General features: G+C 32.9%; 1 protein-coding gene across 3 annotated transcripts in view; it reads left to right on the plus strand.

The window, feature by feature from the left end:
* NBEA (neurobeachin) overlaps positions 1-20,448 on the plus strand; it is a 607,091-nt gene that overhangs the window by 189,434 nt on the left and 397,209 nt on the right. For all 3 annotated transcript variants that reach the window (XM_068526405.1, XM_068526406.1, XM_068526407.1), the window contains exons 25-29: positions 728-908; positions 3,310-3,440; positions 6,666-6,773; positions 9,834-10,002; positions 11,518-11,613. In XM_068526405.1, coding sequence (XP_068382506.1) covers positions 728-908; positions 3,310-3,440; positions 6,666-6,773; positions 9,834-10,002; positions 11,518-11,613 — 685 coding nt within the window. The remainder of the gene's footprint in view (positions 1-727; positions 909-3,309; positions 3,441-6,665; positions 6,774-9,833; positions 10,003-11,517; positions 11,614-20,448) is intronic.

A 20,448-nucleotide genomic window follows, 5' to 3' on the forward strand; every position in this document is an offset into this window, starting at 1 on the left:
ATGCTTTGTACCATTCCCTTTCAAAGCAGGAAATTATATTTTACCATAGACAATAGTGTAGTGAAAGTACAGCTTCACCAGTCTAGAACGCTACTGATTCTTCTTATTGCTAGTGTCACAAATTAATATCGGTAGAGGAATTAATGATCTTGAGTATTTTTACCCTAGATTTTTATTGTTTTTACAAGATACCTAGTGGTTTCACTTTATTCTGAAATGGATAAGAAGGTGTCATAATTTGACAGTTGTCTCCCTTTGATGTCAAATGAAAGCACCACATATCTTTCCTATTGCTCATCATACATTTATAGGAAAGAAAAGTTAGCACATATATTTTTATAAATGAGAATGAGGATTTTAGGAAAGAAATATGAGTCTTATGTCTTTGTTAGCTAATAAAATAGAACAAAACTAGTATAAATATATACATGTGATTACTTCTAAATATCTTTATGAAATGATCTTAAGTTTGGAATGCAGTTTTTACAAGTAATGATATTGAAATCTAACATTGATTTTAAAAATAGATTTTTCCTTTATTTAAAGATAATTCATAGGTAAGCTAATTAAATTTGATAACTAGCTCTTGTGATATATGGAATTAGTTTATGATTTATAACTTATTTTGTTTATAAAATAACTAAACTACTGTTAACCTGCAGTATGTATGTACATGTATTATATTTCCAAATTTTAAGCAAGATTTAAATCTTCTACTTTTTTAAAGACGGAATTGGAAAATATTGAAGTGACACAAGGCATGTCAGCTGAGACAGCAGTAACTTTCCTCAGTCGATTGATGGCTATGGTTGATGTACTTGTGTTTGCCAGCTCTCTAAATTTTAGTGAGATTGAAGCTGAAAAAAACATGTCTTCTGGTGGTTTAATGCGACAGTGCCTAAGGCTAGGTAAGTCTGTTAAGAATAACGGTGCATGCTAAATAACTACAGATTACTTTTTGATACTCTGTGATACATAAAGTATTAATGATACAATTTGATGATTATGTAATGTAGAGATTATTTTGTAATTCTTCAGAATTACTAAATTAAAAAATTATAGTATCTTCACATTGGAGATTTCATGGAATTGATCTTTAATGGATTCTAATTTGAAATAAAGTCAAATATATTTTGAGTTGTTTCAGAATCAGTTGGACAATAACCTTTTTCACTGAAGTGATTTTAATGTAATACAATCTATTTATGAATCCTTATTTTTGGTAAACTAATACAGAGGATGGTTGTCCTGGGCCCACAAATGTATCAGAAAACCAACGACTAGTTTTATACACGTAATGCTAAAGGATAAAATTGACCATGCCAATCTCACTGTTTCTCAGAATGCACAGTTAACGTTAATAAACATTAGTGTACCTAATAACACTAATAAACATTAACACTAATAAACATTACTATACCTATGATTTTTTTTTTGCTGCTATCTTGTGTTGCAAATAAAATTTAGTCCTGAAAACTCTTAGTAAATTTAGACCAGCTCCTTAGGCAGGAATCATTCTTACATCTCGTACCTTTTTTAAAGGGAAAAATTATTTATACTATTTAGTCTTTACAGGGGACCAGACAACTACTGTTTTCAGACCAAAATGGCTATTATTTTCATACTTGCCTTAAAGTGTGAACAGGGAGGACATGAGAAAGTAAGGCATTTGATAGGGAGGACTTTCTTGATATGTATTCTTTTTATCCATAATTTTAAAAATTATGTAAAAATCTACATATATATATATATATATAGTTGCAGGGGAGAAGTTGTTTCTAATCCAAGGATGGAATAAGAACTTGATTTAAGAATGGTGGAATAGGGCTTCCCTAGTGGCGCAGTGGTTGAGAATCTGCCTGGTAATGCAGGGGACACGGGTTCGAGCTCTGGTCTGGGAGAATCCCACGTGCCGCGGAGCAGCTGGGCCCGTGAGCCACAATTACTAAGCCTGCGCGTCTGGAGCCTGTGCTCCGCAACAAGAGAGGCCGCGATAGTGAGAGGCCCGCGCACCGCGATGAAGAGTGGCCCCCGCTTGCCACAACTAGAGAAAGCCCTCGCACAGAAACGAAGACCCAACACAGCCAAAAATAAAAAAAAAAAAAAGAATGGTGGAATAAATGTACTTTTTAATGTTTTGTATTTTTGTATTTTCCTGAGAGGAGTCATTTCATCTCCATTATAAGGGAAAGATTGACCACATGGAGATCTCTCTGTCAGCCAAGAGGTGTGGAATAATTACTGTGGGCCATCATGGACATTTCCATTGATATTTAACAATAGCTTACAGATTGAACTTTGTTAGAGAAATATTTTTTTAAATGCCCGGATATCTTGAAAACTGCATTTATTTGTTTATTCTGAACTTTTATTTCTGAATATATTCCAAAGCTTTACTGCTGATTTCATTTTTATCCTGATAATTCTTAGCAGATTTGTTTTTTTATCATCCACAGGAAAGTTTTATAAGTGAATAATAATGAAGCAAACAATTATATGTATGTGCTGTTTACTGTTCTAAGCACTTTTCATATATTGATTCAGTTAATCCTCATAACAGTCCTCTAAGGAAGTCACTGTGTTTATACTCATTTTACCATGAGGAGACTGAGGCACAGATAGTTTAAGCAGCTGGCCCAAGATCACACAGCCCATAAGTGGCAGAGCCAGGATTCAAACTTAGGTGGCCTGTTTCCAAAATCTGTACTGTTTATTACTATGCTTTACTGCTTCTTAAAATAAGTAAGTGAATAGAAAGCATGTACTTATTGAATGCTTGTTGACAAAGGTGACGTTCCCACCATGAAAATAGGTAGATATTGGGACTTGTGAGGCCTGACTATATGGATGTACACTGTTATTGCCTGAAATGGGGAGCTGTGCTCTATATAGTCACCAAGGGAGTCAACTTAAGGGCAGAAGAATTATTATTTAAAAAATCATCAAATATGAATAAGTTTTAAAAAAATTTTAATTGATCCATAAATTTCAGAATTTTGAAGGTTGGAAGGGGATAGAATAAGGAAGGATATATTGGGAGCTTCAAAGACCCTGTAGTATTCTGTTTCTTCAGCTGGTTGGTAGTTTATGGGTAATTTGTTTTTATTTTTTAACTACATGAATGTTTTATGTATACTTTTCATTACTGTGTTTCCTAATTTAAAACAATATTTATTGATCTGGTTGATTTTAAGAATAATAATGGGATGGAGAAAGTGGAAAGAAAGAAAAAATAGAACCAAGCGATTTTTTAAAACGCGTCACAGTCAGCAATTTACATCAATAATATGCTTTCATTTTTTAAAATAGTTTGCTGTGTTGCTGTGAGAAACTGTTTAGAATGTCGGCAGAGACAGAGAGACAGGGGGAACAAACCTTCCCATGCAAGCAGTAAACCTCAAGAAGCTCCCCAAGGTGTGACTGCCACAGCAGCTTCCAAGGTAATTAAACATTTTCTATGTTAAATATAATGTACCTTAAAAAAATTTTTTTTAAGTTCATGAGAACAAAGTGACATGGTATCGCTTGATAATCAGGCAGATGGAGGCTCTGGTCCTGGCTTCTCTTCTTCAGAATTGTATTATCAAGATTACTTAACCTCTCTGAGACTGGTAATTTTTGGTTACTCAATGAAGATACTAATAATTTCTACCTCGTAGGGTTCTTATAAGGATTATAGCAGTTCATAGCACTGAAAAGTTCTGAATTATTACTATTTTTAATAGTTACATATATTTTCACAGAGTTCAGTATATGAATAATGCGCTTTTTAAATGGATATGCTTTTGGGGATAGAATTCCCATGATAGTCAACAAAAAGATATTGAATGCCCATGAAATGGATGAATGGTGTACAGTATTTCGGAATGCAGCAGTGATTATCATTCTAAATTAGCTCTATTTATTGTATGTTCAACTGACCATTTGCATCACTTCAGAGTTTCAGTAACGTGGCTTTTAGGTCCTGCATGCTTGACTGTTGCTTACTTCAGCTACAACTTGGAATCCCTTACCCTTGCTTTTACTATTTTATCTTGTTTATTTATTACTATTTTATTTTAGTCACACTGTAGACTTCATGTAGTTCATCAGAATTTGTTTTAACCTTTAGACTTACACATAGCTTCCCCTTTCTTGAAATGTCCATCCTTATTTTTCACCCCAGTGACTCTATTCCACTCTTGGCTTTAGCTTAAGTTCAACTCTCTGAGGAAAATGTTTTCTAATACCGTCACCGCCAACCCAGTCTAGGGGAAGTTCCGCTGTTTGATATTTTCATAAAACCTGGTATGTCTCTTGTCACTCACGGTACTTGTAATTAGATGTTTGACACTGAAACAATGAAGGTTCAATAAATGAAGGCATGAAGTAAAAGTTTAATTCATTTAAAAAGTTCTATGGCTTCAAACTTTTGCAGTTTTCAGGCAGAACAGCCACACATTTAGTCTATCTGTAGGTAGCGTCTTTCTTTTTCACTACTGTTAGAGACACATTCCTAAAATAATTAGACCATATATTATTTTATCGCTGACAAGTCTCCACAAAGCTCTTCATTGCTTAGAAAATTAAATAGAAACACATCAGCAGTCATGCTTCATGTTATTTGTGTAGGCACAGGAGACTGTATGTTACTTGAGGGCATGTTCGTATCTTATACATCTTTATAATTACAGAGCGTATATCGCACAGCACAAACTCTAGAATCAAACAGTTCTGAGTTTGTATCCTGGCTCTACCACTTACTGGTTTTATGAACCAAGACACATTCCTTAGTCTCTTGTATAAACCAAGACACATTCCTTAGTCTCTTGTGCCTCCGTTTTTCATTTTAAAGACTGGAAGACAGTTTTCCAGTCTTTAAAATGAATATATATATATATATATATATATATATATCTTAATGTATAAGGTGTTTGTATGAATTAAATAAAAAGCAGTAATGCGTTAAAGTACTTCGTAATTCCAGAAATGCAGTGAACATTCAATTAATACTAATTCCCTTCCTCTTTCTAGGAGTTAGCCATTCAATATATATATCATGAAATGAATAAATAAGTTAGTATTTTTGAGAGCTTAGATCTTAAAGGTGTCTGTACTTAGTTCAGAAGATGATAGGGAACATTTCAAGCCTGTCAAGCCAAGTAGTACACTGATTGTAGAACATGGACAAAAAAGCTCAGTGAGAGGGAAATCCATAGTAATTTAGTTGAGCTAGTCAGTGTCTCTCTAGCAAGAACCTTGACAATGAAAGATGGATTATAAGTGATGGATATAGAAATATTAGGGGAAAAGTTGACTTGGTAAGAAAACACGTTTCAGAATAGAGAATCAATGGAGAGAGTTTTTTTTTTTTTCTTCCCTATTTTTACTCATTTTTAATGTGGCACTTGAGTAAGTAAACCTTAGTTAATTTTGGTGTGTTACTAACCTGAGTGAACTTGTATTAGCCACATGGTTTCTTTGCACCTCATTTTTTATACTTTCTAAAAAGGAGCCAGTAATACAAGCTTTTCCTATAAAAATGTCTCAAATTAGATTATGGACATAGAAGTACTTTGTAAACTGTAGAATAGTATATAAATTAAAATATATACTAAGTTTTCATGTATGCTATGAACAGTATATTATTTCTTTAATCATTCTCTGTTAAAGATTATTAGCCTATTTTTACATATTAAAGCTGAGGTTCAGAGAGGTTAAGTATCTCACCTAAGGTTATATAGCTGGTTAGTTTTGGAATTGTAATGGAAGCCAAATAATTATCAACCTTCAAATACCATACTCTTTTCACTATTCTGTGCTGCAAAGGAGTCAAACATCTTAAGAGTGAAATAGAATAATTGAGGTTTACAGAGAAACAGAAGGAGACTTATTTATTATTAATTAGTTAGAGTAACAGGTTACTTTATATGCAGGAATTGTATTTGGTACTTTACATACATTATCTAATTTAATCCACACAATTCTTAACATACTTTGTAAGTGAAAAAGTACTAGATTGAGTTTCAGGGATCTTTGCTGTCTTGCAAGTTTGCTATGTGACATGTTACCTAAAATGTGTGGATTTTTGTGTCTTCAGCTATAAAAAGGATTTTGGTGGTAATGATCTTTAATGTCTTTCAGCTTTAATATTAAGGCCACGACTAAAGTTTTCTTTTTGCTCACCTTTCTAACATTTTGTAGATCATGAAATGCTTTCACATATGAAATCTCATGTAATAATGTAACATAATAATTTCATACATTATAAAAGCATGATGGATAAGTGAACGCGATGACTTAAAGAGACTTATTAACTAGAGGTAGGCAATGTGAGGCTCAGAAAAATTTACTAACAAACTTGAGGTCACACAGCAGAGATTTGAGCCCAGAGTATATGATTAATATTTTTTATGCCATAATCTTCTAGCCTTTCTTTGTCTATAGCGGTAGCTATGCTGATAAAGAATAAGAACACTAGTAAGCGAAACCATGACAGGAGTAGAAGAGAACAGAAAAAGTGCCTTGTAATAGCATATTGTTGTCAATAAATGTTGTTCAATGAAGAGAGGAGGTAAAGAATGTGGCCAGTTTAATGACTAAATTAAAGGTATTAGAAATTATACTACTATATAAGTTTCTGTATTATACTATTTTTTCACAATTCTCTCTCTCTTTTTTTTAAGACTCCACTAGAGAATGTTCCAGGTAACCTTTCTCCGATTAAGGATCCCGATAGACTACTTCAGGATGTTGATATCAATCGCCTTCGTGCAGTTGTCTTTCGGGATGTGGTAAGTTATGCCTGCTTGATTTCCCAGGAAAAAACTTTCCACTGTCATTTGTGTAAAATAATTTAAATTCTATAAGAAAGCTGCATATTAAAACTAAATGTCCTAGTGTCAGGGATTGTAGGTATATAACATGCTTCTGTTTGTAAAATGGTAGAGCTTAGCTTTATCTGAAAGCTTATTGATATGTTATTTTTTTTAATGATGTTAAATTTTTATTTAATTTGTATGATACTAAGAATAGGGATAACTTTGAAAATTATAGTTGACTTTATCTTGAATCACCTACTCCTGTTATTTTTTTTAATGATGTTAAATTTTTATTTAATTTGTATGGATACTAAGAATAGGGATAACTTTGAAAATTATAGTTGACTTTATCTTGAATCACCTACTCCTGTCTTTTAGTATTCCTTGCTCCATCTCTAGGTACTGAATATTTTGCTAATATCAATGTTCCTTGTATTATGGATAAAAGGGATTAATTCATTAAGGTGTTATTGGCAGTTACGTTTGGGGGGCAGTTACTTTTGAGATAAGAATCTGCATTTTAAAATATAGATATCAATGGGAATTTGAGTTAGAAAGGTTGCTTAATAAAGCTTATTGAAAAGATAGCTTAAGGAAGCGGTTTCATGGAACCCTCCAATTATATGATCACTTATTCAAAGTAAGTATAGATAAGATTGGCCTTTCCACAGATTGTGTAGAAACATACACAGCATTTCACAGCAGACGCAATATTGGCAGTACCCCTTAGTATAGTTGCTATTTATCAGCCAGTTTTGATTCTATTTTTCTTATTTTAATTGATGATTTATGAAACATAGAAGGAAGTTTATGTTTTAAATTTACATTTAATAATAAATTGGATAGAGTACTTTGTACTTGAGAAAGTGGTTAAAATATATTTAAGTCATACAGCATAATACTGCATGGTAGGAATATATGATAGAAAAATTCTCACTCTTTAATATATATCAGTGCTTATAAATCACTAAGAAAATTACAACCATACCAACAGAAAAATAGGCAGTGGATATAAAATATGAAAATAAGGTAACAAACATATGATTTAAAAGTCAGTATAACCAGTAGTCAAAGAAATGCAAATTTAAAACAAGAGTGAGATAAATATTTTACCATTAAATAAACTAAAAAATTTAAATAATATTACCTGTCATTACAAGGATGCATTGAAACATGCGCTATGACTTATCACTGGTAGGAATAGAAGTTGAATAAACTTTTTGGAAAGCTCTGTACCAACATGTGTTAAAACTCTTATAAATATTGATGCTTATTACCCAGTGGTTCTACTCAAGCTGTTTAAGCTCATGTGCTCATCAGAGTTGCCTTCAGGAAAATTGACAACATTATAAATATCCAATATAGAGCTTAATAGATCATAGTATATTCATTTAACAAGAAACTGTGCAGCTATTAACATCTTATTTTTGAGGGAAACTTAGTGACATGTAAAATGCTCATGATATATTTTAAGGGAAAGCAGCAGTATGCAAAAATACTTATACTACGCAAATATTACATTTGTATGCCAAGTGTACATACATGCACATGTTCACCTTTATTCTTTTTTTAAAAAGTCTGGAAAAAAGTACCCAAGTGCTACCAGTGATTATCTCTAGGTAAACAGTTTTTATTTTGTATTTTTTTGGTATTTTCTATAGTAAACCTGTATTGCTTTTGTAGTTAATAAAAAATAAAGGAATTTTTAAAAATAGGAGATAAAACATATAATAGTATAAAAATCATGCTGTGAGAAACTCTATAATCTGGACTTGAATTTGGACTTGGGAAAAAAATTACTAATAGTTTAACCATTTAGAAATGGGAATTATTCATCCTGAAAAAAAAACATGTTGTGGAAAGAATTTTTTTTTAAATGATAGATGATTTAAACATGGAGTATGTCTTCATCTCCAAGAGACCCATTCGAACCTGACATAGAAGGGGTTTATGTTAAGTGTGACATTGCATTTAAATTGTTAGTAAATTCTGCATCAGGTTATTGTGGTGGATTATCATAATTTTTCTAGTATCTATAGATGTTTTGTAACTATACTGGATAACCCAACAGTGGTGCTTATTAGCTTTATTCCTGAAAGAAGGGAATTAGTGTTCCCAGGTGTACCTTCCAAACATCATGGAGGTAACATAATTTGTGTTCACTGAGTTTATACTGTGTATCAGACACTTAATATATATTACCTCAGCTTTCAGTAAAAGGTTAAGAGAAAGCTAAGACTCAGAAACATTAAGATCACACAGCTAGTGTGAGGTAGAGTCAGAATCCCAAGGCAGATCTTTGCAAAGCACTCTCTTTTTTACCACCGTATTTCGTAAATTCTAAGGTACACTTTTTTTTTCATTTTAAATAATATCCAAAATTTGGAAGTATTTTACAGTTGCTATATTTTACAGTCAATTGTAGAAATTATAGTAAGATTTCTACTTAACTTTTGAAATTTTTACGAATCAATAGTCATTTTTAGTTGTCTTAATTTCAAAACCACATGAGATAAAAAATTAGGTCTTTAAGGAAAAATTATATATATAAAAGCTGTCTGTTACCCACAGAGTATGAAATAGTAAATTCATAATATTTCAGAACAAATTTAATCTATTTTGGTCTATTTGAAACTCTTGTCTTTTTTTATTCAGACGTTAAATTATTCTTTTCAAGCTTGTGCTATCTGCATATCTTATAAATATGCATTCTCTGTTGTTATGGAAGTAATAGATACTAGTAGTGGAGAGGACAAAGAATAAAATTTTGTGCCATATTCAGCAAAATCTTAACATTCTCATTTTTTGAAATTACATTCCAACCTGTAAATCAGATGATATATTTATGGAGTTTTTTTATCTCTACTTAGATGATACTTATTAAACAGCAGTGTATACTTAGCAAGTTTTAGTAAAAGTTAAATGTCATATTTTTCCTCCTTAAGGAAGATGAAACAACAATAGTTTCTTGTACTCTAAGAACTTATACTTTAAAAGTTTTGAGTGTCAACACTGCCTTTTCATTGTATGCAGGATGATAGCAAGCAGGCACAGTTCTTAGCTCTAGCTGTTGTTTACTTCATTTCGGTTCTGATGGTTTCCAAGTATCGCGACATTTTAGAACCCCAGCGAGAGACTGCAAGAACTGGAAGCCAACCAGGTAGAAACATCAGACAAGAGATAAATTCACCAACAAGTACAGGTACTTAATACTTGTCTAATTATTTGAATTTTCATCATCATTTATCTCCTTTTTATTTCATTTTACATCTAGATTTAAACTGGTTCTATTCATAATCACCTCAAGTATTTATAAGTAGGTGGTATATAAATGCCAATTTAATATTCTTTAATTACACAAAAACGTAGAATGATATTTCCTATATTCTCATTTTATCAGAGAGTTTTGGTTTTAATTTTTCGATTAATTAATACAAATCATTTATACTACTGTTTAATATGCAAATAACTCATATATTTTAAATGTATAATTTTAAACTTTATAAACATAGGAAAGTAGGAGGTCCTTATAGAGTAGTTCAATATCAACAATAAACCAAAATATAAATCTTTATACCCAAGTTCAAAGATAGCATCCCTCTTTCTTTCCTTCTTTCTTTCTTTTTCTCTCTTTCTTTCTTTCTTTCTTTCTTTCTTTCTTTCTTTCTTTCTTTCTTTCTTTCTTTCTTTCTTTCATTGTGTGTAGTTATTTCAGTATCTAAATATTCTGTCAGAGATTTATAATAAACAAACATACATTCTAAACTTTATACCAAAGTTGCTTCAACTAAAATCAAAGACTTCTAGACATCAATGAACCATTTTGGATCATGTTGTCTTTCTCATCTATAGAAGATGCTCGTGTTGTAGGAGTTCATGCATTATCAGCTTTATCTACTCTGCTTGGAAGTGATAAACACATTTTCTGGCAACTAATATTTTAATATCATGGGGAGCCTTTTATCAATTGCATTTCTTGCTGGGTGTTTACATCAAGGTTGTTTCTCTGTTGTTTGCAGTGTGACCTTAGTAACCCAGTGGTTATTTCATGTACCACTGGATTAATTTGTGATAGAAATTATCTTTCCTAAATAAATGCATATGATATACAAATTAAATGAATATTTTTAAAAGTGAGTAGAAATTAGTGGTCAAATCTCTGCATTTTGTTTTCCATATTCATATCATATCTCATTTACTTTTTATCACTGTTGTGGAAATACAGATTATATTTAACTATAATTCTTTGCTGTTGCATGCTGTATTTATTTTTAGTTCGTAAACATGATATTTCTTTGTAGTATACTTTTACTTTTAACTTTATTCTTCAAATTAAATGTTATCCTACCATTTCAGTTTATGTCTTTTGACCATTTAAAACCCTGAGACTCTATATGTTAATCAACTCTTTCTTCATTTTTAATACATGCACAACAGTCATATATGTATAAAGCAAGCAATATTTTAGTGAACCTTCCAGTTCTGATTTTCTTCTGTTTGTATGTCTCTGTGTCTGTTGCTAAAATTACTCTACTTAACAAGTATATTGTTTCCTTTCTCTTAATACATAATTTCTTTCCTTCCTCCAGAAACGTGGTCTTTATTGCTAGTACTGTTTGCATGTTGTAGTGATATAGAATTGTCTTGGATCTTCAGTGGACCATGTTGCAGGTTGTTACATGCTGGCTCAAATTTGATTGCATAATTTTCTCCACAGTTGTGGTCATACCATCTATCCCTCATCCAAGTTTGAACCATGGATTCCTTGCCAAGTTAATTCCTGAGCAGAGCTTTGCCCACTCATTTTACAAAGGTAATATTAACCTCATCTCCTGACCTGTTTGGATATTCTTAAATTTCATCAATCGTTATACAATAACCATCCTTAATCTAATTGTTTATAAACAATTATACACCTCAGGTTTCAAGAAGATATAATACGTTGTATTTATACCTGGATATTGAGAGCAAAATATAGTTTTTATATTTATATTCCATTATATTTCTTTAAGTATCATCTGCAAATTAAGGCTGCCTAATTATATGTATAATAATATGCACAGTGGTGGCATTCACTGGAGATTGCGGAAGAGTCACGTCTTATTAGTGGGACTAAATTAGCCCTAAAATGAAGGCCACTGTGGAAATGACAACAAAAAAGTTGAAAAAAACAAGCCTCGAAAGCATCAAACTGATAAGTTATTTAATTTCTGTCAGAACAAAATTCCAACTCTTTTTAAAGGAATACTAAAAAATTCGTCACCAAACAATGTAAAATTCAACGTTAAGCATCTAATAAAAAATCATTAAATGTGCAAAGAAGCTAGAAAATGTGATGCATAAGCAGAAGAAAAAAATCAGTCAATAGAAACAGATTCAGAAAGGATAGATATAGCAGAATCGTTAGATAAGGGCATTCCAACATCTATTATAAATATGTTCAAGATGTTTTTCAATTTAAAAGAAAAAGTGAACATAATGTGAAGAAAAATGGAAGATTTTTGTAAAAGAACCAATTTGCAGTCTTAGAGATGAAAAATAAAATAGCCAAAATGATGTCTCTGGGTAAGATTAACATGAGCTTAGTCTCTGCAGAACAAAGGTGAGCCAGACTATGCCCCCCCCCCGCCAGGATTTTCCCGTGTACGCACCCTGCATAATTCCTGGGACAGTGAATATGATAGATTTTACTATTGTGACAGGGTTATGTTATATATGTTAGCACAGTTGCTTTTTTTTTTTTTTTTTTGGCTTAAAACAGAAATGTATTCTCTCATAGTTTTGGAGGCTAGAAGTCCAAAATCAAAGTGTCAGCAGGGCCGTGCTCTCCTTGAGGGCTCTAGGGGAGGATCTTTCCTTGTTTCTTCCTAGCTTATGGTGGGTGCTGGCAATCCTCGGCTTTCCTTGGCTTGTGTGAGCATCAACTCCAATCTCTGTCTCCATCTTCACATGACCATCTTCCCTCTGTGCCTGTGTCCAGATTTCCTTCTTTTTGTAAGAATACCAGTCATATTGGACATGGGCCCCACTCTAATCCAGTTTGACCTCATTTTCACTTGATTATATCTGCAAAGACCCTTTTTTTTCAAATAAGGACATATTCACAGGTTTTGGGGGGACATGAATTTGGGGGGAACATTATTCAATCCATTGTAACCAGTCAAGGGTTGGTTCATTGCTTTGTGGGTCTTTTAGTCTTGTCTTTTTTCTTCTTCTCCTTTGATACTTGATTCACATCTTTTTAGCACAGTTGCTTTTAAGAAAAGGTGATTATACAGGTAGCTCTGGCCTAATCACATGAACCCTGTAAAGGCAGAGAGTTTTCTCTGGCTGGTTTGGAAGAGGAAATGAGAGAGCCTCAAAGTGTGAGAGGGATCTGAAATAAAGGAAGTTCTTCATTGCTGAGATGGAGGTGACCATGCAACAAAGACCTGAGATCACCTTGTAGGAGCTGAGAGCACTTCCCGGCAAGGGACTGAATTCTTCCAATAACCGGAGTAATTTTAGAGAGGGCCTTGAGCTCCAGATGATACCACCATTCAATGTACTTCATACATTGGCTAATGATATGGAAGAACAACTTATAGAACAAATAAAGCAGCAAAGTATTTCTTATTACAACTTGATGAATGCACAGATATTTTTCATAAACGTTCAAACTTTGGACATAATGATGAAATAAAGGAAAAATTCTTTTCAGCTTTATTGCTTACAAAGGCATCTAACTCTGAGTTGTATAAACTAAGAAGGATTAGACTAAATTAGATTAGATTAGATTGGAGTGCTGTCTGGAATTTGTTTTGTGTAGAAGTGTGTTCCAAAAGGTTAACTGCAATGACTAGAATATACTCTGGAGTAGTTAACCTGATGAAGGAGCCTGCATCAGAATATCTATGCACTGCTTTCTTTATCAAGAAACGTTTACTATGAAACAGTTTTAGCTGAACTGCATAATGGTCTTAGTGGTATAATAAAATTTTGAATTACTTTAAGGCCGATGTGGTAAATTTTCTATTCTTTTAATTATATGATAATATGGAAGGTGATAGTAAGTAACTGTTACTGTGTGCTGTCATGCAGTGGTTATTGAGAGGAAAAGTTCTGTTGATGATGTTGGAAATACAAAGTCAATTCTTAGTGTTTTTACAGGATAAGAATCCAGTTTCATTCCGTTCTTTAAAAATTAGTAGAACTGGCCTCTTTGTCAGACGTATAAACTGTGTTAAATGAACTTAGTACTTCCAAGCAGGAAAGGATTGCAACATGTATTTTTAGTGTCAGAAAAGATGAAAGAACAAAAATAAAAGTTAGAATGTTGGAAGTACACAGTTTCTATGACATCTTGCATAATTTAATAAAAATTATTTTAATATTTATTATATAATAATTATCAATGAAGTATCTCTATCTTAAGAATGATCTTGATTTTGCTTATCTTGAAAAGTTATCTCCTATCATTTTATGCATTTGATAGAATGTCTTGTATTTTATTTTAACATTAAAAGAAGATTCGTATATACAAAATTTATGGATCTGGAATCTATTTCTTTCATTGAAATATAATTTATGTTAGATTATAACTATATGGGATAAATTATTGGAAATGAGTATTGATGAACATTGAGGGTATATTTTGAAGATACAGCATTTCTAGTTTCATTTTGGGTAAAAGTATAAAATGAATACATATTGTGAGCTCTCTGAGTTCTCATTCTGTCAACATAACTCCGTGACATGGCTTTCTCCACTCTGCGTGTAATTAAAATAAAACAAAAATAGGCTAGCTATATGTTATTCCCATGAGTAGTAGTATTGCCAGTTCTACTTGGATTAGATAAGTTAACAAGCAAAAGTTCATCACATTATAAACTTTAAATATTTATATTCCTAGTATTTGTTCAAAATGTTTATATAGGCATTTCTTCTGGGGAATCGCTCTTTGCTTAAAACTTTTTGTTTATTTATGATGTATACTGAAAAAAGTTACAAGTACAGTAACATTTGTCTAGATTGATCACCTATACCCACACTTTCAGTCAACAACATGGATAGTTTTTGTATTTTTTTTCCCAATTTACCTTTGTTCTGATTATATTTATTGAAATTTAATTTTATGTCTATGGAGTCAAATATTACAAGCTTTTGTGCTTTTATTTTCTGTTTTGAGAAGACTGATCTGGACTACTCTTCAACTCCTTCACACTTTACTGCCTTTTTTCACCTCGTTATTGAGCCTTTTAAAAAATTCTGAACTAGCTCTTTGGCCTCGCTCTTCTTCTTAATCTTTGATAGTCCTTCAGCCCTTGGAGTATTGCGTAGTTTCTTCCTTGGACTTCTTGTCTCTAGTCATTTAGTCCAGGGGCCCCCAACTCCCGGGCCACAGACCGGTACTGGTCCGCGGCCTGTTAGGAACTGGGCCACACAGCAGGAGGTGAGGTGAGCGGCAGGCTAGCGAGGGAAGCTTCATCTGCAGCTCCGCTCCCCATCGCTCACATTACCACCTGAACCGCCCCCCACCAACCATCTGTGGAAAAATTGTCTTCCACGAAACCAGTCCCTGGTGCCAAAAAAAGTTGGGGACCGCTGATTTAGTCTGTTACTGATGACAAGTTTTAAATTAACATTATTATGTGAAATAATAAAGTAATGTAATGAAATGTAATTTATATTTAATATAATACATTCATATAATAAATATTTTATAATATAACAAATATAATAATTTTTCTTTCAAAAAATTCCTAAGGGATTCCTATAGTTTTCAAAACAGTTAAAATGTCTTAACTTATAGTGGCAAGACTACTCTAGTTCTAACTTATCTGGATTACTACAGTCGTCTCCAAAGTGGTTTCCTCGCCCCTTGTCTTGCTGATCTTTATTTGATTTTTTATAGTTTTGCTGCAGTTTAAAATATAAATGATGAGGGCTTCCCCGGTGGCGCAGTGGTTGAGAATCTGCCTGCCGATGCAGGGGACACGGGTTCGAGCCCTGGTCTGGGAAGATCCCACATGCCGCGGAGCAACTAGGCCCGTGAGCCACAATTGCTGAGCCTGCGCGTCTGGAGCCTGTGCTCCGCAACAAGAGAGGCCGCGATAGTGAGAGGCCCGCGCACCGCGATGAAGAGTGGCCCCCACTTGCCGCAACTAGAGAAAGCCCTCGCACAGAGATGAAGACCCAACACAGCCATAAATAAATAAATAAATAAACCCAAAGTTTAAAAAAATATATATATATAAATGAGATTATGTCTCTTTTTGACATAAAAATTTCTCATAACATTTAGAGTAAAATATCACTACCTTCCTAACTTCATTTCATGTGGTTCTTGCATTTGCTCACTACAATGAAACTACCTTTTAGTTCTTAAATCATGCCAAGCACTTTCCTGCCTCGTGATCTTTGTATTTTGTTCCTAGTTTTTGGCTCTCTCTTTTCCCTATTTTTTGTATGACTGTAGAGTACTTATCCTTCAGGTGTCTGGTTAAAGGTCACCTCCTCACAGAGGCTTTCCCCGACTACTATAGCTAAGGAGCTTCCACCCCACAACCACCTTATTTTCTTATCATGGCATCCTCTTTATTTCCCTTCTTGCACTTATACAATTTATTTATTTGTTTGTCTATTAGAATGTGTGCTTGAAGAAGGTAATTCCTAATATCTAGCATGGCACTTGGAAGTACATACAGTAAATGTTTGTTAAGTAAATGGGTAAGTTATTGAGAAAGCTAAACAATTTTTAAAAAGTTGAATATTGATGGTAGCCATAAAATGTATTTCATTAATAAACATACTTAAAACAGAGAAAGGAAATTTTTATTCATAGCTTGTCCTAGAAGCTGTAGAAGCTTTATGTTAATTATTTCACATTAGGTTTCAAAAGAAGAATGTTAATATTTAGGTGATCTTACAAATAAATATGTTGTATTAGTTTTCCTCTAGCAATTTATTGTCAGGGAAAAGAATTATGTTCACAGGAAATAAAATAATTAAGATATTGTGCCACTTACACGAGAATAGACATATGGCATAAACAGTCTACAAATAGGTAGGAATTTGTATGAGTATTTCATATATAATAAATACAACTTTTCTAATCAAATGGAAGAGGAAGTATTATTTGGCAAGTGGTATTGGTATTACCAAATGGGGTAGCCAATTGAAAAAAATAAATTTATGTCCTTATTTCATATAACATGCTAAATAAATTCCACATGTATTAAAATTTAAAGTGAAAAAGGAAACTGAACATAACTCAAGAAAATTAAAATTAATATTTATATAATATAAGAAAAGATGTTTTAAATCATAACATCAAAGACTGAAGTTGTAAAGATATGACTAAATAAGTTTTATTTATCTGCATGTCTGAAAATGTTAACAAAATTAAAAGAAAAAATGCAAACAGGAAAAAATTTACATTTATGTGATAAAAGTTAATCCTTAATAAATAAAGAACTCTTACAGATCAATTAAAAGAATATATCACAGCAATGGAAAAATGTAAAAAATAGCTGAACAGTTAGTAGGAGAAAGGCAATGTAAGTACAAATAAGGGAAATTTATTTAAATCTACTCATAATCAAATACATTTATATTGAAACAAAACTGTACCATAATTTTCAAATTGGGCAAAATTTTGAAGGGTGAGAATATAAATATGTGCATTTTACATAGAATAAAAATATCCGTGATCCTTGTTCTACTAATTTTACTCTTAGAAATATATATTAAGGGAGCAGTGAAAGATATGCCAATAATTTTTTTACCACTCAGTTTTTATTTATTGCATACTTAGAAGTAAAGCTAACATTTATTAAATAAATTGCTACATTCATATAATCAAACACTGTGATTTTCAGCTTGCACATTTGTTATTTTATCTTGCTTTTGGAGTCATTTTTAATGGACTCGTAATTCATTATACGGGTGCATTATTTATTTTACGTGTACTCTACACTGTCATTAGTATAATATTTATAGAATTCTTATTGGATACTGATGTCACATATCCTATATATTTTATCTTATTTACAGGTGAAAATCATGCTCAGTTATCCCTAACAAATATGTTTTTAAAACTTCAACTCTTTAAAATAAATGTCTGTTTTCAGTGTTAGTAAGGGTACCAACAAAAGCCTCCCTCCTCTCTTTTTTTTTTCATCTTCTAATTTGATCTTTTTTCCAACTTACCTTATGATTCATTCATTATGTATTTGCTGAATAAATGAATGGTTTCCTATTACATACTAGGTACTGGAGATACATAATAGTGATCACAAAGTCCCTATCTTTATGAAGCTAACAATCTAGTGAGGAAGATAGACTTTTAGAAACCACACACTTAAATATATAATTGCAAGCTATGTTGTATTCGAAGAAATAAAATTACAGATTATTATGAGAAAGTACAAAAGAAGAAACCTAATTTAATTTGGGGGTTGGGAAAGGCCTTATAGAAGTGATATTTAAGCTTTGAACCAAACAATGAATTCGGTTAGTTTGGGAAAAAGAATGGGGATAGTGGAAGCACATTTCTGAAAATGTAGCCACATATTCAGAGAAATTCCTGGGCATATTTTGGGAACGTATGTGGGGTGGAACATAAGAATCAAGTGAAAGAGAAGCATTCCATGAATTTAGACAAGTAAGCAGGAACCAAATCATGTAGGGCTTGTAAACTATACTAAGGATCTGGTTTTTAAACTAAGCAGAGGAGAGTTATATTAGTGTTCCATTGCTGCCATAACAAATTACCACAGACTTACTGGCCTAAAACAAGACAAATTTATTATTTTATAGTTCTTTAGGTCAGAAGTCTAACATGGATTTCACCAGGCTAAAATCAAGACATCCTCCAGGCTGCATGCCTTTTTGGAGGCTCTTGAGGAGAATCTGTTTTCCTTGCCTTTTCCAGCTTCCAGAGGCCACTCATATTCTTGGCTTATGGCTTTGTTTCTTATTCCTCCATTTTTAAAACCAAGAACTGTGCATCTTTCGGACTATTCTTCTGTAGTCACATCTTCCTCTGAGCACAGCTAGGAAAGGTTTTCTGCTTTGAGGTTTGATTGAGCCCACCTGGATAATTCAGGCTAGTCTCTTCTCAAAGCCCTTCCATTTAATGTCCTTTTTGCCATGTAAGGTAATATTCACAGGTTGTGGAGATTAGGTCGTGGACGTCGTTGGGAGGGAGGGGGCATAATTCTGCCTGCTACAAGTATCATACAATTTTACAAGAGTATTCTGGTTTACAATTTTACAAGAGTATTCTGAGAACAGTGAGGGAATAGATTAGAGGGGCATTGAGGGAAACTGAATAAACCATCCGAGGCTGTTGCTTTCTAGGTACGAACTGCTATTGCTTAGGACTAAGGTGTGGCGGCAGTAGAGATTAAACAGGAAGATAAATTAGACATACTTTGGAAGTAAAATTGACAGGATATGGTAATAGATTGGATGTGGGGCATGAGGGTATGAGAAGTTTTCAAAGATAATACCTAGCTGTCTGGTCTGAAGTACCGAGATGATAAGTAATCATTTGTCAAAGCAAGCAAGAACGGAGGTAGATTATTTGAAGAGAATGACCAAGACTTCCATTTTTAGATGTGTTAATTTTGAGATGTCTGTGGAAATCTTCTAAGCCTTTGGGAAGCTAAATCAAGCAAGCACATTACAGGTGATAGCCTGATACATTTCTTAATCCTCATAGCACACATAAGATCTACATTTTTCAAGTGTGGTCCTTGCAGCTTTTAAAGCGTAACTAACTTGTTCAAGATAACATGGAAAACTAGTAAGCTGTGGAGCCAGAATTGAAACCTTTATCAACTTGACTACATTCCCATGATCTTTCTTATGACATATTCTTTTCAGAAAGAAAGGAGAAATACCCAAAGTAGCTGAAGGGAGGCGGGAGTAAGAGGTTGTTCTTTTAGGGTGGGAGATACTGATCTGCAGATAAAGGGACCAGAGCTAGGGATGAGAGGTAGAAATTGAAGATAAGTAGAGAGAATAGCTGATAGAGTGGTTGGGCTCTGTATTTTCTTTTCTCCTTGGAGTTTTGGTTAATTTTTATGCAATTTAACTAATTTGCATTTAATATAAACAAGATATACAAGTTATATACAGATCTTTTTGTTTACTTTAAATTACTCTAATGTGAATAGTTTGCTTAATATTACTATTTGAAGAGCAAATAAGTAATCTTGATGTAATTTTTAGTGCTATACTAACAAGAAGCTATATGTTCCTTTCATGTTATTCCTTATTAAAGTAGTTGGGAAAATAGCAATTTGAGTAATTTAATAGGTAAGAAATATTGAAACACTTCATAAATTATCATAAAACAAGATTTTTGGTGGAAGGAATGTGTTAAATGAGGTCACAATGTAGAAATCATGTCATTTGCTGAACTTAACCCCATATTTTTCCGAACATGCATTAGATGAACTCATTAGGTTCAATGAAAAACAGTAAGAAAAAGAGGCATCTGGCACCCAACTGCCTGTTCTGACAAGGTTAAGATCACTCAGGCTAGTAATATTTCTCCTTTGTGTACTGACATGGCCTATTGCTACAGAAACTGTCGAGAACTACTGAAAAGTTGCCAAGTCTCCTGTCAGTAATATAACCTGCACAGGTGCAATCATTT

The sequence above is a fragment of the Eschrichtius robustus genome, chromosome 18, assembly GCF_028021215.1.
Source record: "Eschrichtius robustus isolate mEscRob2 chromosome 18, mEscRob2.pri, whole genome shotgun sequence".
In the NCBI taxonomy this organism is placed as follows: Eukaryota; Metazoa; Chordata; class Mammalia; order Artiodactyla; family Eschrichtiidae; genus Eschrichtius; species Eschrichtius robustus.